The sequence below is a fragment of the Falco rusticolus genome, chromosome 8 (assembly GCF_015220075.1).
Source record: "Falco rusticolus isolate bFalRus1 chromosome 8, bFalRus1.pri, whole genome shotgun sequence".
Lineage (NCBI taxonomy): Eukaryota > Metazoa > Chordata > Aves > Falconiformes > Falconidae > Falco > Falco rusticolus.
The window spans coordinates 39,408,218-39,435,667 of NC_051194.1; the positions used below are offsets into that span (position 1 = coordinate 39,408,218).

General features: G+C 61.1%; 1 protein-coding gene across 4 annotated transcripts in view; it reads right to left on the reverse strand.

Moving 5' to 3' along the window:
- The window catches only part of TNS1 (tensin 1), a 54,932-nt gene extending 27,949 nt beyond the window's left edge, over positions 1-26,983 (reverse strand). For 2 of the 4 annotated variants that reach the window (XM_037397395.1, XM_037397394.1), the window contains exons 1-15: positions 26,841-26,983; positions 18,916-18,954; positions 16,675-16,716; positions 13,843-13,892; positions 13,350-13,521; positions 12,934-12,984; positions 12,292-12,414; positions 11,989-12,053; positions 11,784-11,867; positions 11,548-11,660; positions 10,870-10,930; positions 9,559-9,634; positions 9,292-9,421; positions 8,851-8,916; positions 8,139-8,300 (exon numbers count right to left, since the gene is read on the reverse strand). In XM_037397395.1, coding sequence (XP_037253292.1) covers positions 8,139-8,300; positions 8,851-8,916; positions 9,292-9,421; positions 9,559-9,634; positions 10,870-10,930; positions 11,548-11,660; positions 11,784-11,867; positions 11,989-12,053; positions 12,292-12,414; positions 12,934-12,984; positions 13,350-13,521; positions 13,843-13,892; positions 16,675-16,716; positions 18,916-18,954; positions 26,841-26,867 — 1,261 coding nt within the window. In that variant the 5' untranslated portion in view covers positions 26,868-26,983. The remainder of the gene's footprint in view (positions 1-8,138; positions 8,301-8,850; positions 8,917-9,291; positions 9,422-9,558; positions 9,635-10,869; positions 10,931-11,547; positions 11,661-11,783; positions 11,868-11,988; positions 12,054-12,291; positions 12,415-12,933; positions 12,985-13,349; positions 13,522-13,842; positions 13,893-16,674; positions 16,717-18,915; positions 18,955-26,840) is intronic. The other 2 variants (XM_037397397.1, XM_037397396.1) reach the window with 2 other exon arrangements.
- Positions 26,984-27,450: the final 467 nt, after the last annotated feature.

Genomic DNA, 27,450 nt, shown 5'->3' on the forward strand with positions numbered 1-27,450 from the left:
CCTGGCTACACACAGACTCCCACCCTTTCTGTCCTTCCCCTTCCCTCTCTCAGGCCAGGTGGATCTGCCTCAAATCATTCCTCACTGCCCTGAAGCTCCCTCGCAGGCAGTACCTCTGCCCAACCCCAAACATGCAGCATCTCCTCCCCAGGAGGTGCCGAGCACCCTGGCACCACGATTCAAGGCCGGTGTGAGCAGCTGGCTCCACCCCACAGCCCCAAAAGGCTGGGAGGCAGTCAGCATCACCACCAGCAACCCTGCACCCCAGCTCCAAGCCCTCTCCTCCCACAACCCCCAGCATCCCCAACACCACCACCAGCTGCACCCTTTAAACCTTTCCAAATGGGGCAGCCAGATTTTGGGGGCACAGAGGGATGTCAGTCACCAAGACAGCAATGCGGACAGCCCTCAGGCCGTGTCCCCCACTGCCAGAGTGTGTGCAGCACCGGCCAGGCTTCAGACTCTTTGTTTTTCCAGCTCCCTGCCGAGGTTTCCTGGAAGGGCCCACGAGCAGCATTAAACACTTTCTTTTGGAGGAAAAAATGACTCTTCCTTGGCAGGGAGCCAGGCGGCTGACTCAGGAACGGAAGACGGCCCTAACGCGATAGTGTGAAATCAGAGCGCTCCTATCTGCAAGCAAAACACTTCCGAAAGCCAGCCCTGAGCAGGGACGGCTTAACCAGTCCCACGCCACCACACCCGTGCCCCAGCAGCTCCTGCACCACCAATCCCCCTCACTGTAAAAGAGGAGGGCAGTAATACCCAGCATGAGTCTTATCAAGTCAGGGTCCCCTCCTCACCACTCATTTTCTACTCTCAAATCCCCATCGGCAGCATCCTAAGGACACAGCCAAGCCCCAAGCTCCCCTTGCATTGGAGATGCCCCAGGACTGTACAGGAGGGTCCTCTCTGGGCACTCGGTGCAGGAAAGGATGAGGATGGGGTCCACAAATTCTCTGAGAGTCTCAGAGCTCCTTCAACCAGCTAGTGTAGCCAGGAACCGGGAGTGTTTGACTCCACAACACCTCCCGTACCAGGGAAACAGGGGAAAGAGGGAGGGAATCTCATCCCGTGGAGGCAGAAAGGAAAAAGCAGCATGTCCAGGGACAGCATCAATGCCAGAGAGGCTGAGACATTGCCTGGAGCTGAGGAAAAGGCCCAGCCCTCCTGTCTGATGGCAGCGATGGGTGCCGGCCTGTCCAGGAAACAGGGCAAGAGCCAGGATGGGGGCTGGGATAAATAGGGCAGGGGAATAGAAAGAGAAAGGGACTAAATAAATATAAATGAAAGCACGTGGCACCAAGGGAGAAAATAGATGGGAAAGGCTTTAATTAGACTGTGGCCTGGGTACTGCCCCATGGCTGGTAGAAAAGTCTTGAAGCAGGGTCAGGATGGGGCATGACGCAGTTCACAGAAAAGCCAGAAAGCCCCGAGTGCCCCATCCCACCCCACCTTCCCCAGATGCTCCAGCCAGGCGGGGACATGGGGGGTCTGGTGGCCCCCACTCTAAGAGCAGTACCAGGGTAGTAAGCAAGGATGGCATCATGACACCTCCACCGTCAGCCAAGCCCTCATCCCATGGCTCCTCTGCCCCAGCTCTGACTGTCCACCCTGTCCTTATCCCCAAACATTCCCTGGGCTCTGACACCAAGAGCCAAATTCTGCTGTTCCCCACCACTCTCAGGCCCCCTCCACCACCCCTGGGCTATGCCATCACTCACATGACTTTCACCTGAGAAGGTGAATAAAATCCCCCAAAAAAAGACAAAGGGAAGGAGGGACAGGCTGCCTTAACTGAAGCAGCCATCCCCAAAGCAGCAGGCTCCAAGGTCCCAGTTTGCAAAGTGTTTGCAGGTCCCAGCAAGGTCAGATTTTGTCCCTGAAGGTCAGAGCAGCTCCAGCCTGCCAGGCTGTGCCATCCCAGCGTGGGCTGGGTTTGCCCAGGGCTCAGCCCCAGACGCAGCTCTGCTCCAGCTCTACCTGCTCCAGCTGTATCGAGGCAGCTGGGGGAAGCACTGTGCCCAGTCTGGTCCCACCACTGCGGCCAGGCTCACTGCCCTGGCAGGGCAATACTCTGCCCTCTCCCTCCCCAGCACCATGCGGCTACACCCAGGAGAAAAACTGGTCCAGGGCACTTGTGACAATGGGAAGGGGGGTCAGCTTGCATCCCCAAAATCCCAGCCATCTGCCTCATGCCCAGTGGGGTGCACCATACAGCATCATGCACCAGCATAAATCCTGGCTGGGGCTCTGCACCAGTGCAGAGGAAAAGGCTGGGGCACCACCAGGTCTCCCCTTGTCCTGTCCCCAGCAGCATCCCACCTGCTGCCTTCATGCCCCACCACCCAGAGCCCAGGCCTCAGGGCATCTCTGGAGCATCAGCTGGCAGGGAAGATCCTGGGGTCCCAGGACCCTTTGTAGAGTGAAGGATGAGGGCTGAGTCCCATGGGGAAGAGCTCAGCCCCCTTCCCAGCTCTGGTTTTATCCTGTGCCCAAATATGATGGCAAGAAGTAACCCCAGCCCCTGAGCTGTGAGTCACCACAGCCATGAATTCCCCACCCACCCCCAGCCCTTACCCTCATCCCCTCTGGCTCAAATAAAAGCAAAGTCAGGACTTACCAAAGGGGACCGGGAAGAAAAGATCCCAGGTGAAGAGAACAAGCGGGCAGCCAATATCCCTTTCCTTTGCCCCTTCCAGCCCCAGAGCCTTCCAGGGGACCCGCTGCGGTGGCAGCTCAAACGGCGTCCGCAGCCGGCTCCGTGTATCCGTCCAGGACAGGAGCCGACGGCCCGGAGCTGGCTTTGGTTGGCGTTTGTCCCTTTCGATTTGCTTTCCCTCTGGCAAAGGGAGCTACTCCCTCGCCAGCGCCATGTCCCACGGGGCCAGCGAGAGGGGCACCCCGAGGGCTGCGGGGCGCCGGAGGGGCTCGGATGCGGGGTACCCCCGGGGCACCGGGTGCCGGAGGGGAGGATGGAGGAGAGGAAGGCGGCAGAGGCAGGAGATGGGCTGGAGGCTGGAGGTACGGCTGTGCTCCCCTCCGCCCCAGACCACACAGGGACTAGTGGGAGGGGAAGGGCAGAAGCAGCAAGGCGGCGGGGGGCCGCCCCAGCCTAAGCCCCCGCCCGGGTTAACCCCAGCGAGGTGCCGGGACAGCCGTGGAGGGAGGACAGCCAGACAGACAGCTCCTAGCGATGCATATTAACTACTTCCTCCACAGGCAGGGCTGCGCCGGGTTAACTGTTTCCTAGGCACGACAGACAGACGGACGGACCGACAAGCTGGACAGCCCACTCACCCCGCACCGCGTGCTGAGCATCACCCCACTGGACGACCCCCCCAGCTCCAGACCCCCAGCCTTGCTCAGCTCCTGAGTGCACGCATCACACCTGTCCCCCAAAAGCGGTGACACATTCGGGGTGAGGATGTCCTTTCGGGCCACACATGATGATGCTGTAACCCAGCCGGGTCTGCAAACCCAAATGTCTTGCTGGAGACTTGAGTTTCTCCATCTTAAATAAATACGCAGCCGAAGAGGAGTGGAAATCTGCTGTGGCCAAGCCACCGACCCTTCCAGTGCCAAACCCAACCTGTTTTCACAACCCCCCCTCGCTGCCCACCCAGCACCATGGCACAGCGTGGATGCACCAGCACTGGTTTCAGGATGGCACATGCCGCCCTGTCCCATGGCAGGAGGCACAGCACAGACTCCACCCGCCCTGGAGCTGCCTGCCCTCATGCTGCTCCATTCCCAGGCAAAACCTGTGCTGGGATGGTGCTGTCAATTCGCTGGTCCAGGTAACAGTGAGTCCACCCCACGTTCGGGCCCCTGCTTGAACCTGTGCTCAAGCCTCCACTCCTCGATTGATTCAGTGTAATCGGCAAAATGCGAGGCTCCCTCCACTCTAATCCCCCAAATCGTGCGTTTCCCACATCCCCACAGATGACGGCAGGGGATGAGAGCAGCACTTCTAGCCAGCCCACTGACTCACAACCTCGTCTGCTCCCACATGGCGGTGCACACCAAGTCAGCATCCTCCCAAAACCTCTGAAGTTTGCTTGCTTCTCTGACTTCTAATTTTTTGCCCCAATTGCACAGCTGCAGGCAGTCTGCATGAGGGCAGGCCAAGAGCTCCCCGCTCCAGCAAGGCTGCCCGGGGACAGCCCCAGTCCCACACACGCACTCCAGCAGGTTTTGACTTTAAGGACAGTTTAAAGGGGGAAGAGAAGGGACTGAGCTTCCACCAGCCCACCCCTCTCTCCCTGCATCTTAGCCCTGCCTGGTTCCCAGTCCCAATGGGACCAAATCCCATCACCCTGCTACATCACAACCCCAAATACCAGGTCAGAGGACAGACTCTGCCCTGGGAGCAGCCACCCTCCAGCCGAAATGTCTAGCCAAACCCGTAGATGCTCCAGCATTTCTCCCATGGGGAATTACCAGAAGCAAGGGGAAGAACACTCCTTATGGATCCCCATGTAGCCCAGCCAGGTCCCCACTGCCCCCCAAAATGCGCGCTCCACCAAGCCTTTACCTTGCCGCGGCTGGAGTGGAGAGCGATGGAGAGGGGCGGGATGGGGAGGGGGAAGCAGATTCTTTCAGCTTTAGTCAGCTGGCGAAGGCGAGAGGAGAGCCAGCGGCTCCCCTCCCTGCAGAGCCCAGCCAGGAGACGGATCCAGCCACGGCGGGGGGAGCAGCAGCCCGCCGGCAGCTCCAGCAATGGATTTAACAGCTCTGGCCTGGCCCATTTGGCTCTCCGCCTCTGCACAGCCTGGCTCACCCTCCTGGGCAGCATCAGCCCTAGATAAGTGGGGCAGGATTTGACCCCACTAAGAAGGATGTACCCCACAAGATGCCCACCCTCCTGGGGGACAAAGGGTGACAGCAACCCCATCTAGGGTCTTGCCTCCCCATGGAAAGGTGCAGGATCAGCATCCAGCTAGATCTGGGAGGCTCTGGAACCCCCCAACTTTTGCCACATGGGGTTCAGGCTCTGCTGTGACCTCCCATCCCCAAAGGGGTGGGATGCTCATCCCACGCCCCACCCCAGCCAGCCCTGCCCTGTGCGCGGGCCTGAGCTGCAGGGACGCCCTGCGCCAGAACCATGACTCAGGTGGGGATTTAGCAAGTCTCCTGCAGATGTTGGATTTGGCCAGGCCCCAGCGACCCCACTTCCAGCCCCGGTAAGAAGGGATGGCGGGCAGGGCCAGCCTGCGGTGGGGACTGGGATGGTACAGAGCTGGGAGGTGAGGAGTGGGGATGGATGTTGGGTGTGGCAGGACCAGCCACAGTGGGTCCAAGGGCAGGTCATTACAGGGAGCTCCTGTGTTGGGCACCCATTTGTCTCACACCACACCAGGATAGCAGAGGCTGGTGTCCCCTGGCCACGGTCACATATCCAGTCCCTGGGGACAACCCCTCCACCCGCTCCATGCCGGCCCCAGCACTCTGATCTCCACCAGTATTGTTTTTCTAGGAAAAACCAAACCGGGCCATAGATGTTCCCCATCCAGACTTGCCCACCCGCCTCTGCAGTACCCCAAAAATTTCTCTACAGCAACCCTCCAACCAGCTCAAAACCCAGCAGTGCCGCATCCAGCCACAGGTCTCTTCCCTTCCTGCCTCCCTGGAGGTAGCCTAGCCCCCCAAGAAGAGCCACCACAGTGCTGACAAAGCTGAACACCCTGGATAAAGGACATCTGAACCTCAAAAACAGCCAAAGGAAGAAGTGCCTCATCACCACCCTTCAGCCCTCAAACACCCTCTCACCCAACAGATGGCTATGGGGACTGCAGCAGGAACCTACCACACAGACAGCACCAACTCCAAAGCAACCTCCAAGAAGGACAATGGAGAGCATTGGAGAGCTGCTTGCCTCCCCCACTCCACGTGGGGATGGATGATGAGCAGTGAGACAGGGCTGTGGAGGTATCCCAGAACACCCCACTCTTACTAAGGACCATGGAGCAGCCTGAGCTTGGCAGACAGCAGGGACCCTGCCTGGGTAAGGCGGGTGGGTGAGCTTCCTGACGGGACCAGCCTTGGCCTTGGGGGTGGTTCGCAGAACAACCCCCGTCTTCTGGGTACCCTCAGCCAGAGAGCAAGATGTGGGGGTTCAGATCCCCCTCTCATGCCCCCTGGCTTGGGTGAGCTCGGTCAGGTGGCAAACCTGCTGCAACTCAGTTTCCCCTTTCCCAAGCCCCCATGGATAGGGACAACAGAGGCAAGGGGAACACGAGGACAGGACCATGCCCAGCCATCCACCTGCTCATCCAGGTTTGGGGTCCCACAGGGTCATTCCACTCCATCAGGCACCCCCCCAGCCCATATGTGTGCCCCACACTGAGACAAAGCTGCCGGAGAAAGGGCATCCACCTCCACTGAGAGCAGCTGCAACCAGCAGAGACGCGGCGCAGGGGGGACCCACCGTTTGGCAGGCGATCCCGATCCCGACGGCCCGGTCTGCGGCGCCAGTCTGCAGGGAGCCTTCGCGGAGCAGCCGGGACAGGCAATGGCAGGGATGAGGAGCAGCGGCTGATCCCACCCCGGCGTGGGTGCTGGTGCCAGCCTCACCCCCCTCCGCCCCCGGCTGCCGCTCGCTCGCGCCTGGTGGTGCCAAAAATGTGGCGTGCAATTCCCTGACCAAATAAGGCGAGAACAACCACAAACAGGGACCCCCCTCGCACAGCCAGGCACCAGGGTCCCCATCCCAGCCTGGAACAGGCTGGAGAAAAGGAAAAGTGCCGACAGAGAGGGAGGAAGATGAAAGCCCCCTGAGCCCGTGCTGGCTCTCTCCACCACTGCTCAAGGTGCCCCATGGGGCAGCCAGGGGAGACCCCAATAGATGGGCTGTCTTGCAGCTGCCTGTGCTGGCATGGCTCAGAGGGCAGCCTCCCGTCTGCCACTTCATCCTCTGGCAGTCCCAGCTCATCCCCAAACTGGTGCAGTGTCTGCAAATCCAAGGTGCCCTCATTCCCCATCACCACCATCCCTCCAAGGAGGACAGCCCAGGCAGCGCATGGAGGGACCTCTGGAGCCCTGACACCTGCCAAGACCCCCAGGAGGCAATGAAGAGGACCCCTGGGGTACCTCTGCAGCCCTGCAAGGGGCTGGGAGTGCGGCAGCTCTGCCCTGGGGGCCAGAGGGGAACACACAGGCACTCAGGTCTCTACATGCAGAAGGGGACTGCCAGCCTGTCCTGCCAGCTCGGGGCAGGGGCAGAGTCATGGTCTGAGCTCACGGTGGGGACACATGTCCCCTCCCCTTGGGCTGGACCCACAGCTCCCTGCTGCATAGCTGAGCCCATGTGTCACCAGCTGCCTGTTTACTGCCCTGTGCCAAGGCAGGTGCCCGTGCCAGTGCCACACAGCCACCTGGGGTCTAGCCCCAAGTCCTCACTGTGAACAGAGACCCCCTCACCCACCCCAGAGACCCAGAGACCCCACCCTCCCCAGCAAGCCCAGCTGCCCACAGCTCTCCCTCAGAGCAGCCGGTGACCTTCAGGGACATCGGGGATCGCAGCTGTCCTCACTACTGGGATGCCTGTCCGGACCAGGCCAGGAAAGCTCAGGCATCTGCTCAGCCACAGGTGGCTTCACTGCCGGGACAGGGGCCCACCACCCTTTGACATAAAAGTACTGCCTGTTCCTGCCAAGCGGGTGAGAGTGGCCGATTTGCTGCATCCGGATGGGTGCTCAAGGGGCTTTTCTCAGCTTCAAGCAATGGTGCAGACCCTCCAGGGCCAGTGAGGCATCCTCATCCCCCAGGGGAAACTGAGGCACAGCTATGTCCTGCCATGCTTGCACTGTGAAAAAGGACCTGGGAGATCCGTTAGGTCCTGCTCCCAACAGACCTGAGGTTTGGGTTTCCCAAAGCTCTGAGACATAAACCAGGGCTGGAACCTGCTCTGTGCAAAAAGGGCTTTGAGAGCAAAAGCAGCAAAAAAAGAGCCTGTGCTCCCTGGCACCACAGCAGGAGGGGAAGTCCACCAGGATCGTCCTCTCCCATCCTGTGGGCATGCTCCTCCCAGCAGCAGCCATTCACCTACAGCTCTGCTGCACATCAGCATCCCCTTCCCTCAGGGCGGGGGCACGGGTTTCCCATGGGGACACTGGCCACAACCGCCCGTGAGCCCTAACCTTTCTCCAGGTTCTTGCCGGGCAGGGGTGGCTCAGCCCAGGTACCCTCTGCATTGTCCTCACGCTGAATGTTGAAGTTCTCGTAGGAGTCCCACCGGATGAGCGGATCAGATGTGTTATAGTCCACAGAAACGCTGGGCCCATTCTCCAGGTGTTCCATGCCTGGGAAGAGGCAGGACAGTCAGTCAGGGTGATGATGGAGCCACCATGGGTGGGACAGGGGGAGAAGATGGAGGGAAGGTGCAGGCAAGGGGAAAAGGGCAGCAGTTGTAGGGCAAGGCAGGAGTGTCAGGTAGGAACAGGACCACCAAGAGAGATGGATCGTTATGGGATGTACACCAAGACCCACAAATAAGACATGCAAAGCTGGCTGGGGCTTTTGGAATTGCCTAGGGACAGGCAGACAGCAAGTGTGACTAGGTCTGTGCTTTTTGGGCAGGGGGTCCTGTGTTTCCAAGCACCCCCTCGCTCTCTCCCAGGCCAGCAAGCGTTGCAGAGAGCAGCCTCCTGGGGAAGAGAGCGAAAGCGATAGGGCACCCATGGGTGCCCCTAGGTCAGCATCATTGCCTGGACCCCTCATCCCACCCTGGTGACAAAGGGACTGCAAATGGGACAAGGGAAGGCTGCAAGGAAGGCAGCAAGGGATAGAGCTGGGGAGTGGGAAAGGAACGAGCATCCAGCTCCGAATCACGCAGCAGTATATCAGCCATACCTTGGATCTTCTCAGGGCCATAGGAGAACACAAACTCCACCTTCCCGTACTCAGGGAAGCGCTCATCTGCCAGGGAGAGAGCAGAGCAAAGGGACCGTCTCCATCCATCCTCCCAACAGCACCCAGATAGCAACCCCAAACAGGCCTGCAGGCCAACTCAAGGCTGAGAGCTGGTAGAGGACATCCCAGCATGCAGCAGTGCATCTCAGCCCCCAAACCAACCCTGAGGCAGCCCTTCCACATCAATACCAGTTTTGGCAGTGAAGGGGATGATGCTGCCACCGGTCCCTGAGTAGCACCACACCCTGCCAATGGAGAAGGGGTGCCCTGCTTTGTCAGGGGCGGATTTGGGGTGGGTGCCCAGATGTCCTCTGATGGGAGCAGCATCAGAGGGGTGGGAGGAGGAGGGAGTTTGGAATGAGGAGGTGGTGGGGCGGCTACCTCTGAAGGCCTCATCCAGGTCCTCCTTGCCAAAGACGACATCAAGGTCATGCACAGCGCATGTGTGGAACTGCACGCGGAAAATCACATCACGGGTTGGGCTGCGAAATTTCTTGTGGTAACACTTCAGCTGCAGAGGGGAGTGGGGACAGGCTATCAGGACGAGCTCCCAGAGCTGAGCAAAGAGGAACCAGAGGGTCCCGAGGCACGAGGACCACCCAACCCCTGGCTGCTCCCTGTGCAGGGGGCTGAGCCGAGGCTCCTTACCAAGATATCACCCTTGAGAAGCAAGCCAGGTTCAATGGTGATGCAGATGCCCGTCTGGCTGTCTCCTTGCACATTGCTGCAGAGAGGGATGGCAGGAGGATGTAAGCTGTGGTGCAGAGCTTCCCCAGAGGTCCCAGCACCACCTCAACCAGTCCTTCCACCCAAACCCAGCCAGGAAAGGTGCAAAGCCCAGAGTCAGCCCTCTTGGCGACAGAGGGGGGTCCCATCTAACAACCCAAGGGGCACCCATTCCCTGGGAGAGGAGGACAGGAAGGGGAAACTGAGGCACAGCTCAATGAGGGTGCTAAAAATGCTGGGTGGGTGGGTGGGTGGGTTTGACCAGGGTCGGAGTGCTGAGGCTGGGCTGTCAGCCATCTGCCCGGCTACCACGAGTCGAGAGGGGCACAGGACATGGAGGGAGGGCTCTCAGGGAAGGCTCTCATCCCTGCCTCTATTTCCCTGATGGAAGCCCTCCCCTCCCCAGGGCGCCAAGGGGCTGCCTTTGGGTGGTGGCACTGGCAGCAGGGGATGAGTGAAGAAAGGAGTGGGGATTTCACAGGCAACATAAACCTGGAGTTTATTACTGGCATCCCATAAACAATCTATTAAAAGCTGAAAGGTAAAGCTGAGTCGGCACTAAATCTCAGCTAACAGGGATGCCCAGCTGTAGGGAAGGGAGATTCTGGTTCAGGAGGGTGAAGTGGGAATATCCCTGAAACAAAGGGCTCTGTTCCCTCCAGGGGAGCCAGGATTGGTCCCAGACTGGGATATGGCCCCAGCAGAGCATCTGGGCAGCTGGAGAAATTGGCTCCTGCCTTGCCTTCACCATTGCCTGCTCCTGGGAACAGTGTCTGAAAATGGTGTTGGGTAAACCGTGGGGTGGTTAAAATGGGGGGAAACTTTTTCTGGGCAAAGAAAGAGCGTTTTTAAGACTAATCTCTGGTAAGAGGAGCAGCTCTTTGGGCAGGGAGAGGAGAAACGCCTCCATCTCCCAGGGAGGTGTCCCCACCCCAGTTCTCGCTCCCTCCAGGGACACCCAGCCCCAGGCTCTGCGCAGCCCCAGGCTCCCTCTGCTGATACACAGAGTCACTACAGCCCTCCCAGCAGAAGGGCCCAGTACGGCCCAGTATAGCCAGTTACCACCTCCAAGGAAAAGGAAGCCCCTTTTTTTTCAGTTCCCTGGACCCCAAACAGACTAAGCACAGGGCAGGGGACCGCTGGGGTCTTGGCCTTGACCCTCTCCATCTCTCTCCACTTGCCAAGCCCCCCGTGCTGGGGAAGACAAAAGCCCCATGGTGAGGAGATAGTTACTAGATCCCCGAGGTGTAGACGGGCTGCATGGCCTGGTAGATTTTCAGGAAGGGCCGACAACCTGGAAGACATCAAGGCAGGGAGAGAAGGCGCACTGCTGTTAGCCGGCAGGGCGGAGGGGCCAGGGCAGGGATTAGTCACGGGGGAGAAATCCAAACAGGGAAGGAGCCAAGGCAAACAGCCACTCCCCACACCGGCCACGGGCAACATCTGGGATGGGCAAAAAGGGATGCTCTAGATGGGGTGGGAAAGAGGGAAAGACCCTGTAGTGCAGCTTGGCTCCTGTAAGACCTGGGGTAATTGCTAGGCTGGGAACAGAGGTGAGATGATGGTCCCTGAGCAAGGAACCACTTCTGGGTTCCGGCACCAGGTGTGGTACCGCATCCCAAACCCCAACCCCAATCTGGTGCCATCCTCCCAAAAGCCATCGGAAAAAGCCTTGCCACTCTGCAGCTCAGGTTAGGGCCCAGAGGTGGGGGGGCAGCTCCCCGAGGGCATCACTGTGGGAAAGAGTAGCACCCTGCTAATAAGAGTGCACAGTCCCTGAGAAGGAAAGAGAAATTCAGATTGCTGAGGTAACTGCGGAAAATATCCCCCACGGAGAGCAAGCCTGGCCAGGCAGCACGGAGCAGGGGTGTGAGTGTGGGACCAGGCTGGGGGAGGTGTGGGGGCACCTACCGCCTTTCGACTCAAAGTTGGGGATGCCGTGCATGATGACATGATGGAGGAAGAGAGGCTTGTTGTTCATCTTGATGCTGCCAGAGAGGAGCCCACTGAAGTAATGGATGTACCTGGAGGGCAGACAGGCAGCTCAGGGGCAGGACCCACAGCAAAGCACCCACCTTGGCCCCCTGCATCCAACCACTGGGGCCACAGGGTCAAAACCCAACCTCTAAACACGTGCCAGGACCCACCTCTTCTGGGATGGCTGTCCCACCGGCACCACCTTGTCCTCGTAGAAGCGCTTCATGGCAAATCTGTCCAGAGCCTGGTCAGCACTGTGGGGACAAAAGGGCAGGTGAGATTGAAGGAAAGCATTAGCACCAGCACCCCAGCACTGCCACGATGGAGGTCGGCAGTGTGCTCCAGGGCCAACCCAGGACCACATGTCCCTCTCACCTGGCTGAGATGTTGCTGTAGTGCATGTAGGCAGCCACCACCACCCCCAGCCGGCCACGGTTCCCCTGTGGGTACACAGCAGAAGGGGTGTCACAGGGGTAGCAGTGTCTGCAGGCACCCGGGCACAGCCAGTCCCTAACCCCCACACACATATACACCGGTTCTTACAGGCACACACATGCTGACACTTACCCACACCCCAGGCCACAAACCACCACATTCCCTACATCTCTAAGCCCTGTCCCTGCAGCCCCACAGCCCTGCCCAGCCCCCCATCACTGTGTGCCCCAGGGTGCAGCCCACCTTGTTGTGCAGCACCACCACGTTGTGTGCCGCCGCGTTCAGCCACGTGTCCATGGCTTTGCAAATGCTGCAGATCTTCTCCAGTGCTGGAGTGTGCAGGTCAGGCCACCCAAAATCCAGCACCTGGGCAGGGGGAACAGCCAGGGGTCACATCATGCTGGGCTCTGCCCCCTCTGTAGTCCCCAGCCTGCCAGTGTGCAAAGCCTAGGGCACATACCCAGTGTGGGCACCACCATTTTGCCCAGACATACCTCTCCCAGCCTCTCCCCAACCCTGCATCCCACTGCCCAGACCCCTGCCCTGGAAAGGGCATTGGGGTCCCAGATCTCAGCCCACTCCAGGTCACTTGGCTCAGCTGCCCAGGGCTCCCCCACAGTCACAGGGATGGGGATGACACCTTAGGGAGGTCTCCAAGAGGCCCCAACAGCTAGGTTTGGGCTGGGGACTGGGGGAGTGTTTTAAGCTGAGACCCCACAATTCACTGGGAAGTCCCGGTGCTTTCCTCTGGGCTTTCCCCCCTCTGCTCCTCCACCATCTGGGTGGGATAGAAAGGGTGGCTGTTCCTCCCCAAAACAGCTTGCAGCAAGGAGCTGGTCCCGCAGACAGCCCTGAGCCCCTCTGCAACCCACAACTGTGGCCCACCTTTGGGTGAAGTTTGCTGATATCATTTCTCCGCTCAGAGAGGTTGAAAAGCTTCAGGGAAGAGAAAAGACAGGGTAATGGGTCATTTTCCTCCCTCGCTGCCACCTCTCACCTCTTCCTTAGCATAAAGCCCCCACAAATCACCCCATGACAGGCTTCCCTGGACACATTAACCTAAGTAATGTCTTGCCACAGGGCAATGCAATGGTCAAAAACTCCCAGGAGGTCCAAAACGGACTGGAAAGCTTCAAGGAAGGAAAAAAATCCATCAATTTTGATGCAAAGACGCCCATCACCACAGTCAAGCCCAGCCAGAGGCAAGGATGCAGCACCCCTCCCCTGCAGGGCACCAGCCCCAGGGCCTGAGCACCCCAGCCCCTTCCCCAGCCTGGTGGGTACTGGGCCACATCCCTCACCACATAATTGTCCCCATGCTTGGACTTCAGCATGTGGGCCACTTCACGAAGGTTGCTGCAGAAGCTCTGCTCCTCGGCCGTGCTGGGGTAGGAGACGGCAATGATCCGCTCCGTGATGTACACCAGGTCCAGCTCACAGCTGCTCTCCATGGCTGTGGCAAGGCTCATGCTCCTGGGTTAAGGAAGAGACTGCTGTCAGGACACAGCATGGGGAGGGGATGCTGTGACCCTTCCCCACCTTGCACAGCCCCTGAGGTTAAGCAAGGCAGGCTGGGACACATGGGGATGCAGCGGCAAGGCTGCCTGCAGACTTTCCCCCGTTCCCAGCCCCATTTGGGTGTATTGGGGACCCCAAGCCGGGGGTAGTGGGTCATAACCCCTGTGTCTTCTCCACTGGGAATGTCTCCCAGATGTAGCACATCTACATTGGCAGGGTGAGTGAGTTTCAGGGAGGGCAGCTATGGTCACCAGAAGGGGAAACTGAGGCATTTACCTGGATGTTTTGCGGCGTGACTGCCCACTCCTCGGGGATTTTGTGGCATCCTAGGGAACCAAAGAGGGAAAGCAAGTTACTGCTCTGACCCAGCCCACAGCCAACACAGAGGTCCTGCTAAAGCCAGGTGCGATGGTGCTGCTAGAGCATCCCACTCCCACCACACTGCACCACACACTGTAACACCTCCAAAATATCACTGTCTCCAAATCCTACCCACTAAGCATTCCGGTGGCACCAAACACCTCGATGATGCCATCGTCCTCCCACCATGGCCACAAGTAAAACCCAGCTCTCATAACTCCAGCACAGCTGGGATCTGCCACCTTGGGAACTGCAGGGCCAGTGCCTCGGCACAGGGTCCCAGAGGAGCTTTGAGGAGGATGTCATGGGTTGGGGGACAGTCTCAGGCATGTCACAAGTCCCTTGGTTTCAGCCAGGCTGTGGGCACACACCTAGAAGGACAGAGCGGCTTTGGCCCTGCCCAAAGCAGGGGCAGGTTTGCTGCCTGAGCAGCGGTGAGGAGCCAGCCAGGCACGACGGTTTGCTTTGGCCCCAGCTCTGCAGAGCCGAACGCCAGGAGGAAATGTTTGAGCTCTCGGAGCAGGAAACTTCTATTTATGCATGTTCTCCGGCCTCGAGAATTTCATCTGCAGCCGGTTTGCTCAGTGACTTCATGACCTCAGCCGAAAAACAAAGCAGGGTTTCCAAAAAAAACCGCTAAGGAAAAACACACTCACACCTCATTAGTTTTAGTATCTCCAGCTAATAAGCAGGAGTCATTTAAAAACTCATCTCGCACAGGCAGCATGTCCCAAGCCCCTGGAAGGATCCAGCAACAAGAGATGTGCCCACAGCTGGCTCCCAGGATGCCCCTTTTGTCCCCGGAGCTGTGAGACCTGCTGCCACCCTTCTCAGGGCTGCAGCATCCAGCAAACAACCCACACACTGGAGGTGACAAGATGAGGTGGTAGAGCCTTCCCCGGCACCCTTCGCCTGCCATCTCCTACTCTGCATGGTCCCAGGGCTGCTCCCGCAGGCAGCTGGCGTCACCCTCCATCAGCCTCACGTCCCCTTTTCAAGGTCAGGCTGCCCGGCAGAGCGGAGCCAGGCTCGGCAGCCTGCGAGGCCGGGGACAACGGTCTCCCCTCCCAGCTGAAGCCACTCTGGGAGGTGGCAGCCCTGCCCGAGTGCCCAGGGGTGCTCAGGCAGCAGTAACAATCCCCTCCCAGGGCCCCAAATTGCTCGCTCACCCCAGAAACCCCCCAGCATCGCTGCGGGAAAGGAGTTAAAACACAGCAAAAAGAGAGGTACGACCTTTCCTGGGCAAAGCCAGGGTGCATGGAGCAAGCTTGACCCTGACTATGGGCTTGTCCCTGCCTTACCGACCAGTGACTGAGATGGGATCCGCACCGCAGGCTCTGCTCGGCCCCAAACTTTTGTAGCAGAAGAGGTCTGGGGTCCCCCACCCACACCTGCCTGCCAGGGGAGCCCCATTAGCCCCTGTCACCTCACCCAGTCGCAGCAGCCTCCACTGCAGCCTTGCCCAACAGAGGAGCTGACACGGGGCAACCAGGACTCACCCCCCTCTCCCACACGGAGAAACTGAGGCACAGAATGTGAGCAAGGCAGGGACACCACAGCTCCTCTCCCTCCCTCTTCTCCATACCTTGATGGCAGCAAGACCCTTGTTAATCCATTTCCACAGCATGGTGTCTCCATTCCTGGCAGCCTCCCAGCCCCGGGGAGCGGGTGCCTGCAGCCAGGGCCCTTCAGTGTCCCCCGCCCCCACAGGAGCCCTTCGGCTCTGCCCTGCTGCCCGCCACCGATCTAACCGCAGCCACGCTGCTGTCTCTGCTGCCAACCCCTGCACAAGGAAGAGTCAGCCCACGATCAGCTGATAGGAGCAAGCGCTCACATTATTAAACACTTCTGCCCGCTACCAGTCTGGGCAACCCTGCAAAGGTCCCCTCTGGAGCAGAGATCTCAGCCAAACCAGTATGTCCCAGTCCAGCCAGCATGTGGTCCCCACCACGCTGGGTTGAAGACGCCCCTGCCAGCCCCATTGAGCATCTGCCTCCCAGCCCCAGGCTGGCTCAAGAGTGTCCCCAGGCTCTGGGCAGCATCCAAAACCTGCAATTCCCTTCTGCTTGGAAACGGTGATGCGAGGCACAAGAGAGCCTGCAGAAATACCAGGAAACTTCCACAAAAGAGAGCAAAGCTGGCAAAAGGGGCTCCTGACTGTCTCACTGGATTTTTCTAGCTGTGTATGCTCTTCCTGCAGTTTGAAGAGAGGCTGGAAACATGGCCTGGACAACCAAAAGGATGGGGCAAAGCCAGCTCCCAGGTGAGGAAGGTTTTCACCCTCTTCCTTGTGGGAACCACTCTGCCTCCATCCCTTGGGTCCTAGCCCCAGCACGCAGGGAGGCCAGCAAACTAGCTGCGGGCAGGGGGAAGCCATCCACGTTGACTTTGGCAATGCGTTTGTCTACACTGTCTTAGCAATTTCATGTCCACAGATTAAATAACATATCCCCAGCTTTGAGACAGGAAAGACGGCTTTGCAGCAAAAGCCCCAGCCCCCTCCCCGCTGGGCTGTGCCACTGCCTCTGCCACTGATCCTGGGCACCTCACCTGGCCTGTGGCATGGCCACCATCACCTTGACTGGCAGGGAGGGAGGGCTGGCGGATCCCAGGGATGTTGGGGGACCACAAGGGCATCCCAGGCTGAGGGATTTTGGCTGGGGGGGCGGTGCTTGCAGCAATGGGACAGGCACAAGTGACCCCCCCGCAGTCTCTAAGCAGAGATCAGCCTCAACTGGTAGCACTTACCAAGGCATCTACCTGCTTCGTGATGCTCTCCCCCGGTGATGGCTGCAGACAGGCAATCAGAAGGAAGGGGAAGGTGAGAAAAAGGCAAGCGAGACAGAAGGAGAAAAATAGTGAGAGAGAAACACACACACATAGCAGGGACCGGGGTCAAAAGTTCCCCCCTGACTATTTCTGGCCCTTCCTAGGAAATGCGCCACAGTCCCGTTTCCTTCCCTGCCTGCCAACATGTCCACTCTTCCTAAAGGTCGGGAATCCCTCGAAACCCAAGCACAGAGGCGGGGCAATGCTTGGGTACCAAGGATGCTGCAGTCCTGCCTCCCAGCAGTCAACCCCCAAACTGGACTGCTGCCATAGATGGGGAGTGCTTGGCCAAACCTTGCACCCACCCTATGACAGGCACCTGGTGCCCCCAACACCTCTGGGATCCCATATGGATCCTCCATGGTCAGACCTCACAGCCAGGAGGTAAACAACAGGGCGAGCCCAGCACAGCCCCACACCCAGCCTGGCCGCCAGCCACCAGCAAGCCCAGCTCCCAGAGAAAAACCTGACGCCACAGGGCCAGTGAAGGACCCCAGTGGGAGCGGAGTGGGGATTCAAGATGCTCCAAAAAGGGGCGAATTTGGTGACATGCCACTGGAGTCCACGGAGAGCTTTGAAATGGGGTTGGGGACAGGAATTAACTTCCTGGAGTAGGAAGAGTGTCCAGACCCCAAATATACGGAGCAGGGTACTGATGTCTCTGCCAAGGGACAGCTGGTTGGGATCCCTGGGGGTGGCATGGCAAAGGGACCCAGTTGGGTGGCCTTTGGGGGTCTTGAGACCAGGGGGACTGATGGGACCCCCGAGACTGGGCTGCTCCGGTCCTGGCAGCAAGGCCAGGCCTGCCATTTCCAGCCATAGGACAGGGCAAACCCCTTTCAATTTCCTCCTAAAGCCGCAGTAACGGTCCCAGCTCTAAATCAACACGTTTTTGCTGGTGATAAGTGCCCGAGGAGGCTGGCAGGGGTGGGGGGTGCAGGCAGAGATTAAACTTGGGTCAGATAACCACTGCGGGGCCCTGGGGCGGGCAGCACACGCTGCTCTCACCCCATCCCCTCGCTCGCTCAGGCTCATGCACTGACCCCATGAGCTAGCAGGGGGCCATCCCCTAAACCCACTTTATAGGTGAGCCCCCTGCCCGGCTATGGGGTGCCCAGCCCAGGGCTCCTGTATAGGGCACAGCCACCCCAGCACTGCCACGCTGCCAAACCCAGAGCTGAAAACCTGCCAGGGCCTCCTCTCCCCAGCGCCTGCCCCAGCAAGCCTTGGCACACGTCTGGAGCAAGAAGGAAAGGCAGCTGCGCTGGCCCCGGGCAATGCCAGCCTCCCTGCCACCACGTGCCCACTCTGCCCACTGCCATGGGCACAGCCAGGCTGGGGATGGCGCAGCAGGGCTGCTCTGCTGGCAAGATGCTGTCTGGTGGCCACCGCTGTGCCACGGTTCCCAAACCTCTGCCCCAGGCATGGTCCTGCTTCCCAGTGCCATCCCAGTGCCCTGCCATGCCCAGAGCCCTGCTGTGGCCCAGCTGGAGCAGCACAGCAAGAGAGCAGGGCTGCCCACCCAGCACCCCTGTGCCCAGCCTCCCCAGGATGGCGTGAACAGAGATGGGGCACCCAGCTGTTTTCCCGGTATCCAGAGAGGACAGGGTGGGCAGGGCTGTGCATCGCCCTGGCCCCAGCTGCTCATTAAAGGTCCCCAGGTGGGACAAAAGAAGAGGGTGACAACAACAAGGGCTGCAAATGCACAGCCTTGAGCCAAAGGCACATCTGGTAGAGTCATCTCCGGGCGTGCAAGAAACCGCCCCAGCTTTGGCCAGGGAGGGGAAGCCCTTGGCGCCGGGGGACCCCAGCACCCAGGCTGGTCACGTCCCACCTGCCTGTCCCTCCCAGCAGCCCTGCAAGCCCCTCTTTCTTGAAAGCTCCAGCTCCAGAAATCCTGTGATGGCTGAGCTTCCCCAACTCATGCTGCTCAGACATGGGATGCCCTGCAGCCAGCCACGCTGGGGGGCACAGCACCAAAATGGAGAGTGCCATTGTCCCCAGCACAGGACCCCTGTGGTTTTGGGGGAAGAGGACTAAAACCCTGAAGCCCCCAGGCAGAGAAAGCCCCACATCCAGTAGAGAACAGGGTGTCTGGTCCCACCTAGTGCACTCAGAGCCCTGCCTGACACCCATGGCTCACGGCGAGGGCTCACTTACCAGCTCATAGTTGACAGCAGGGGAGCAGGGGGTCACAGCCTGCAAGAAAGCAGAAGAGGGCCAGGTTTAGTCTCTGCAGCCCCCAGGCCAGCAAGGGGCATGGGAAGGGGCTGGGTTGCCGCATCCACACCCCTACCACGAGCAAACCCAGTGCCCACCCAAGGGAGTGACAGGGGCACTCGTGACCCGTGGCCCTGCCACTCTGGGCAGGAACACAGGCAGCATCCCAAGGTCAAGGCTGGGCTCCCTGGTAACAGGAGCGGGCTCAGGGCCATGGCGGCCGTGTCATTCAGACTCAGCCAGGGATCCCGGGCAGCCCCAGCCCTGGGTGGGCACAGCGGGCACGGCACAGGGCAGCTGCCTGGTGCCAAGAGCAGCTCCTGGAACAAACCCCAGCACGGCCTCGTGAGCGCTCCTGCAGCCGCCAGCTGAACAGCCCAGCTATTGTTACCTTAATTACCAGCGGCAATTACTGACAATTAACCTTGGGTTTTGTGTGCACCCCAGTCCGCCCAGGAAGCAGCAGCACGCCAGGGTGGGAGAGGCAGCGCCCTGTTTGCTGGTGCCGGGGGCAGCAGGAACAGCCGCCCCAACCCCACACTGGCCCAGAGATGCCGGCAGTAGCAGGAGGGTGTGATTCAGGGCACTCTGTCCCCTCCAAATGCCCCCCGTGTCCCCAGGAGCAGTGATCCCCAGCCAGCCATCTCCTGCCTGGTCCCAGGATTGAGCCAACATACCAAAAACAACTCAAGGCTCGGTCCTCCACCATGGCAGCACAGGGACACCTCCCCATGCTGCTCAAGACTCCCCTGCCCTGGGCTATAAAAAGCAGGATTTGTCCCAAGCACCCCACTCGGAGCACCTGGGTCCCACCCCATCCTGGTCCTCACAGGGTGATGCCCAGTGCCTGCCCCCTCCCGAGCCACCGGCCAGTTCCCATCCTGCCTCCCTGTTTTCTTCAGGGATTGTTGTTGTTCCTCCTCCCGCTCCCTTCCCCTGCACATTATTATTATGATTTTATTCTAATGCAGAAATGCTTCCATAAAAGGCCCCTTTCCCTGCCCCGCGGCGCTGGCCCTGCGCCAGCCTCCCTGGAATGTTCTCCGGCAGTGAGCCGCTACGGACGGGGCCAGCAAGGGCCGTGCAGTACTATGCTGCACCGTGCCCTGCACACCACCAAGCTCCTCCCCATGGGATGCTCAACTGAGGGTCCCCAGCCCCCACTCAACCCCCACTCCCGACGCCAGTGACAGAGGGAGATGTGCAGCTCCCCCACCATGGGACACACCAGTCCCACAGACAGGTAGGGTCCATACCCAGCCCTCCTCTGCAGTCAGCACCTGGAGGTTTGCAGGCTATGAAAGCTCCTTCAGCTGGAGAAAGGAGAAAACCGGGGTGCCTGTGGTTGCATCTCCCTGTCCTAGCAGATTCTGATGTCTAACGTGGGCTTGTGCTCACCCAGTACTGCTCCTCCCATCCACAGGAGACACCATCCCAGGCTGTATGGCACTCTCTCATCCCAGAAAAGCAGTTTTACAAGGACTGAAGGCACATAACACTGTTTTCAGCTTCCATCCCTCTCTAAACTTTGGCTCACACACACACTGGGTTCAAGAAGAAGAGGGAAGAACCCTGTCTCAGGCAACAGACTCCTTCCTAGGGAAGCTGAGCCCCTGACTCATGGGTGCAGGAACATCCCTTCTGCCCCATGGGACTGGTGAGAGCTTCACCCCACACAGGACTGTGGCAACCCCCAGGGGCTGCCGCCACTTCTGCCCTCAGGGACCCCCACGTTCCCCAGTGCAGGGAGGGGTGGGAAAGTAAGCGGGACCTGCACACCCCTGGTCCAGGCTTTGCTTCACCACGGCAGACACAGCAGCCTTTCTTCTCCCCCCCACACCGGTGTTTGCATTCCTGCCGCCAAGCTCCCACTGCCACGACCCTGCTGCCCGGCAGCCCTGCCCAGGAATGTGAGGAACGAGGCGCAGCAGGGCTGCCGCCCACCCTACCAGCCCCCCACGGCCCCCTGCCCGCCCACCCGGCCCCCCAGGTTGCAGCCCCATCCTTCCCAGCAGCCACATCCTGCAAACCGCTGCCTTGAGACCCGGGTTTTGCCAAGCAGCAACATCAGTTTCCCAGGAAACAAGGTTCCATGGCCACAAGTGGTGGGGACTCTCTGATGTCTCCTAAAGGGTTGGGCACTCCCAGCAGTCTTCCCCTGGAAAGCAGTGATGGGCTTGCTCTCTTATAGCGAGCTGTCACCATACCTAGAGAAACTCGATACCCTCGAGATGTCCAAGCCCAGAAGTAAACACCTGGCTGGCAAACCCTTGCTGGCTGGCAAACTCCTGACAGCCCCTGACCACACTGCCCCAGGGCAGAGTAGCGCATGGGAGCCCTCCTCCGCTAAAGCCTACCAGCTGCAGCTCAGGGACCAGCCTCTGCAGCCCAGGTCCCCTCCGGGACTTCAGCACCAGTTCACAAGCACTGAGCAAGGCCAGAAGAATGCAAACATCCACCACATACTGGGAATGAGACACCCCAGAGCCTTCTTCTCTTGCATCTCCCCTCCTCCTAAAGCCTTCCTCTCCCTCCTCCTCCCTCAGCAAAACAAACCCTGCAGCTACGGAGGTGCTCAAGGGCATCATCAGGTCCTGCTCCAGGCAGAGCTTCCCCGCGGGTTGTAGCCCCAGCCCATGGGATGCCAGCAGGGCTGGGGGGAGACAAACCTCCATGGAGGGGCCCTTCAGTTCAGCAGCGGGCTAGGTCGGCACAGAGCTGGGCACAGGGTGGGCTGGGGGAACGCAGGGGTCCCCCCAGCCAGGCTGCCAGAGCCGGGCGAGTGCTGGCCCACAGCCCACAGCATGGCCTGCCCGGCTGCCGGTGGACGACACGGGCCCATCTCTGACGCATATCCCTTCCTTTCGGCGGTGGTTTTTGTTTTTCCCTTCCCCAGGAGCTCCGATAAACATTCCCGAGCCGGCCAATATCCGGGCCAGTGCTGACCCTTACGATGCCGGGAACAGACGCAGCATTAGCCACCCTGGCGCTCCCATGGACCCCAGGCACGCCTGCTTCCCATAGCCAGGCACTGAAAGGCCAGCAAGCCAGCCCAGCTGGCGTGGTCAGAGTCAGAGACTTGCTGCCAAAAGGGACACCCCCAGCATCCTGGACCCCTGGCAGCAAGCCCACATCAGGCAGGCACAGCCCTCCTGGCCTCCCTACCCAGAAGGGATTTGGACCCCAAAAGAGGGGAGGAAGGCACCCTCCTCTCTCCAGCCCCCAGGGAGGGGGTCCCCTACCCAAACCACCCTGCAGGATGGAAACGTGGCTGTGAAAGAGGATGGTGACTCAGTGGCCAGATTGGCATCCTGCAGGATGACTCTGGGGTGGCATTGATACCAGCCCAGCCCACGTCACCCCACGGGGAACCTCATGGGGTCCCACATCACCCCATGGAGGACCTCTTCCTCCCTAGCAAGGTCACCTGAACTTTGTGTCATCCACATCCCAGCCAAGGCTGCGTCATCACCTCCCCACGCACCCCATGGCTCTGCTCACCCTGAGACCCTGCCCCAGGCAGGGAGGGGGTCTCAAGGACAGCCATGGGCCACAGCAACCTCCCAGCTGGCCCCAGAGCCCTTCCCCTGCCTGCCAGCCCCTCCAGCCCTGCTGCAGCCACCAAGTCCTGCCAAACCCCTTCTTAGCCATGATGTGGGGCAGAGCAGGAGCCCTGCTCTGGCACCCCACAGTAGAAAGCACTTTAAAGGGACTTGTTTGGGCCAGCAAGTTGGGGACACCAGGGAAGGTTTTCCCCTCTCCAGCACCCCTGTTTGCCCCTCCCTGGCGGGACCAGCTGCAGCATCCTTCCCCACAGCTAACTATAAGGGACTACAGGGTTCAGGCTCAGAGAGGGCCCCTCCAGCCACCCCCCCGCCCAGCACAGGGGGCACGTTCCCCCTGACCAACACCACGTGCTGCCTGCTCCTGCCCTCAGATTTCACACAGCTCTAGTAAATCTGTTTATGCAACAAGTCCCCGGCAGGAGGACAGCATGTTTCCATCCACACCCTCTCCCCCCTTGCCCCAGCTCCACCCTGCCCAGCACAGCCCGAGCATGCAAAGCACGGGGCAGCCACATAGAGCCCCAGCCCCCTGGCACGGGGGTCCTGGGGAGCAGGCAGCACCCCTGCACCATGCAGCCCCTCTCTGCCCCCACCAGTGCACAGGGGTTCTGCTGCTTTTGGGGGTTCTCCTCTCAGGCGGCGGTAACTGGCGGCTGTGCCGAAGGGCAGGGGAGCGGCTTGGCCAGCAGCTCGGCCAGCAGCTCAGGGTGAGTCAGGCTAGGCTGATGCTGGGGCACAGAGGTCTTGCCACTCCCAGGCTTCCCTCTGAGCATCCCCGGACCGCCTCGCAGCTGGGCCAGGGACTGTCACCGTGCCATCCCCTCTGTGCCAGGATGCTGGGAAGCACCCAAGCCAAGGCAGAGGCCACCAGGCTGCCACATCCCTGCATTGCCCAAGAGATGCTGATGGTACCTGGGGAGGGTACTGCACAGCAAAGAGCCACCACCACGGCAGGGATGTCCCCCAAGCTGTGACAGACCCCATCCCCTCTGTCTCCCCGTGTGTGTGTGTGTCCCGTCCCTGGTATGTCCCCAGGGAGCCGCCTCATGGCCCGTCCCCGCCAGGAAGGCAGCAGCAGAGACAGAATAGAGGTTACCTGGTGCACCCAGCCCTGCAGATCAGGGCTGAGATACCATGGGGGACACCAGCCACCCCACCCTGCCCTGGGGGCCACCACTGGCACCTTGATGCATCCCAGGACCCACGGCATAGCCAGGAGGGTGAGGGCCCCCAGCAGCCCACAGCTGGCCAGGCCAGCAGCCCTGGCACTGGGACACAGCACAGGACAGCAAAGGCAATGCGCAGGGAAGTTCCAAGGGGTTGCAATGGAGGCAGCAGCACCAAAATAACCTTGGTTTCAACCCAAATAAGGGCAGGTCCCAGCTCCAGGGGAGTTTGAGCAATCAGCCCCAAGATTGCCAAGTGCCTACTAGGGGAAGGGGGAGAAGACAGCATCCCTGGGCCTGTTTAGGGGGAAAAGGAGTTTCGGGGCTCAGGAAGGGGACAGAGGTGCCACCACACACCCAGTACAGGGGCTGGCCCGCTCTGCCAGTGAGCACTGGCTCGGCACGGGGCCGGCCACAGGCAGGGATGTGCTGTGCTCCAGTGCCTAAAAAAGGCAACATCTGCAGGCAGCGGGTCTGGATCCAGCCCCACGGGTCAGCGCCTGCCTGGCGCTAGCCCCACAGCCCTGGCCATGCCCTGCCACCGGCACCCACCCATGGCTGCTGCGACCCCACAGTGGGGACAACCCTCACCCTGGTCCCACAGGGACCCCACAACCACCCTGCCCCCAGGGAGCACACGGGGTCACGGTACCCTGCCTGCCCCAGGGAGGGCACGGAGGTCCCCCTGCCCCAAATAGGCCATTGGCCAGGGAGCATCTTCTGCCTCAGGGATTGGCTGGGAGCAGAGTGACACTGGGATTGGCTGGGACAGGGTCTGCTGCAGGGGGCTTCACCGGGATTGGTCCATGCCCAGGTTCTTACATGTGATTGGTCAGTGCATGGATTCTTACATGGGATTGGGCAGCAACTGGATTCTCACCTGAGATTGGTCAGCACATGGATTCTCACACAGGACTGGCCAGCACATGGGTTCCTAAATGTGATTAATCAGTGCATAGATTCTCCCATGGGATTGGTCAATACATGGATTCTGACATGGGATTGGTCAGAGCACTGATTCTCACGCAGGATTGGTCAGAGCAGCGATCCCAGCACAGGATTGGCCAGGGCACAGATTCTCCTATGGGAGACTGGTCAGTAAATGGATTCCGACCTGGGCTGGCTGGCACAGGGCCGGCGAGCGGGCAGGCTGGCTGCGCCCTGCGGGAGCCCTGTGCGGGACCCTGCCCCACAGGCCCCCTCTGCCCTTGGCCATGCTGGGGGGCGCCAGGCGAGCCCCATCCCTGAGAGCAGAGGCTCTGCCGCAGGCTCTGGGCTGCCCCAGGGCATCGGGTCACTCACAGTGCCCATGGGGCTGTGACTCATCTCCTGTGTGGTCAAGGCACCAGAACAAGCCCTGGCTGCCCCAGGGGGTGTGTGCCCCCCAGCACTGAAACTGGGGGCTCCCCTCATGGGGGAAAGCCCTGAACAGATGGAGACTGAGGTCAGTGCTGTGTCCCCACCCCATGGGACGGAGCTGGATCTGCTGCAGTGAAAGTGAACTGCTGAGCAGCACCCCAAAACCAGTGTCCCCCATCTGTCAGGGGGAACAGCACAGAACAGAAGGGGGAAGCAGAGATAGAGCTGTGGGGCTGCTCTCCCTGCCCCCCAACACCCAGCGGGGCGGCTCCCGCGCTGACCCAGGGCTGCCGGCACTGTGATGGGATGCACTGGAGATGGGCTGCACGAGGCTGGGCACGGGACAGTGGCAAAGCAAGCAGGAGGGTGGCCCAGGGCAGGGCACAGCTCTGCTCCACAGGCCCCCCAAAACAGGTCAGGGTGCAAACAGACCTCTTGGCTTGGGACCCCAAAAGCGGGGACAGGGAGTGGCACAGCCCCAAGGCGCAGTGCCCAGCCTGGGGGGAAGCAGCAGCCCCGCGGGGCAGCAGGAGCCCTGCCCTTCCTGAAACAGCGGCCAGCGGCACTGCTAACAGAGAAGCTTCATTAGAGAAGGCATGGGCTGGGGGCTCATTTTCTCCTGACCCGCTTTCCTCGGGGGTGTCACCCCCAGGGATGGCTACGGACTGCAGGCAGGATGCACGCAGCCCTCCCAGTGCCACCATGCTGTAGGGACAGGGGTGCCTGCTTGGGGGCCCCCCAAGCACCACCGAACTCCTCACGCAGCAGATGCCACCCCCAGCACTGTCCGAGGACCCGGGGCGGTGCTGCCACTGTCACCCCCTTGTCCCTGCCCGCTGCCCGCCAGCACCCACACCGCGGTCACCGGTCCCGCACCGGTGGCTGACCCCGACGCCGAGCGGGATCAGGCGCCCCGGGAACGGAGCAGTTCCCTTTTTTTTCTTGTTTTCCCCTTAAAACCAAGAGGGCTGATGCCTCGCTTGGCCGTTTCCTCTCCCAGGAGCACAGCCCAAAAACATCTGCGCCGGGACCTGCCCTGCCGGATTTAACCCTCTGCGGGCCCGGCGGCGCGGAGGGGCCGTGGGTCCCTGCCGGGGGGGGTGGCACCCGCCGGGGCTGCCGGACTCCTCGCCACTCATTAACCCGGGGTTTAACCATTGCCGGTCCCGCGGCGGGACAGGGGAGGGGGGTTAACCCATGTGCTGCCACAGCTCCCAGCCAAGGGACTGCCCCTCCCGTGTCCCCCGCCCCGGGGTGACAGGCACCCGCCCGGCATCGCCCACCCGACCGCGGGGCGGGAGCGGGGTGCCGGGGCAGGACCCCGCTTTCCCGCGCAGCCCCCGCTCCCCAGGGACAGGTCCCTACGCACTTCGGAGGGGACGCAAACCCCAGCGCCTGTGTTCTGCCCCCCCCTTCCCGGGGCACGCCGCGGGTCACCGCCCCGGCGAGGCGGGGAGGTGGGCACGGGGGTCACGGCCCCCCGGCGCCGCTCCCAGCCGGCAGCAAGCCGGCCCTCACCCCCTCCCCAAATCCTCCTCCCTGCGAGCACCGCATTGTCCCCCCCAAGCCCCCCCCGCACCGCCAGACCCCCTCTGGGGACCGACAACTGGGGACCCCCCAATACGGGGCGGGCAGCACTCCCCCAGCCACGCAGCACCCCATCACCGCTCGGATGTCACGCGTGGCCCCCGCCCCCCGATGAGATGCCACCCCTCGCAGCACCCCCCTGCGCGGGGGGGCTGCGAACCCCCGTGCCCTCGCAGCCTGCCCGTACCTGGTTCATGACGCTCCCGAAATCCATCCGGGGTCTCGGCTGCCTACATCCGAAAGGGACGGCAGCGCAGCCTCACCTGGCCCCGGGGGCGCGGGGGGCGGCCGGGGGCGGCCAGAGGGGCCGGGGGGGGCAGGCGGGAGCCCGGCGTCGCCCGGGCGGGCAGGCGTGAAGACAGACTGCAGGCAGAGCCCCCCTCCCTCCCCGGGCCAAGCCTAGAGAAGGAAGGAAGGAAGGAGGGAGGGAGGGAGGGAGGTGGGAGGGGAGGGAAGGAGGGGGAGAGCCGAAGGGTTTCGCTCCCCGCAAGCGGGACCCCGGCGATGGAGGGGCGCAGAGGGGTCCCGCTGCCCCCCCCGCTCCCCTCCACACCCCCGGGGCGTCCGGGGGCTTGGGAGCCCGGGAGCGCCGGCCCCGGCCCTAGGGAGGAAGGGGGTCCCGGGCAGCTTTTTCCACCACTCCCCTCCCTCCTCTCGCTCCTTCTCCCTCTTTCTTCTCTTCCCTCTCTCCCCAGCTGCACGTCGTGCTCCAAGTCCAGCCCCGCTCCGCTCCCCTCGCCTCCCCCCAAAACGCCCTTAAAGGCAACCAGGAGCCCGGCTCAGGCAGCTGGCCCTGG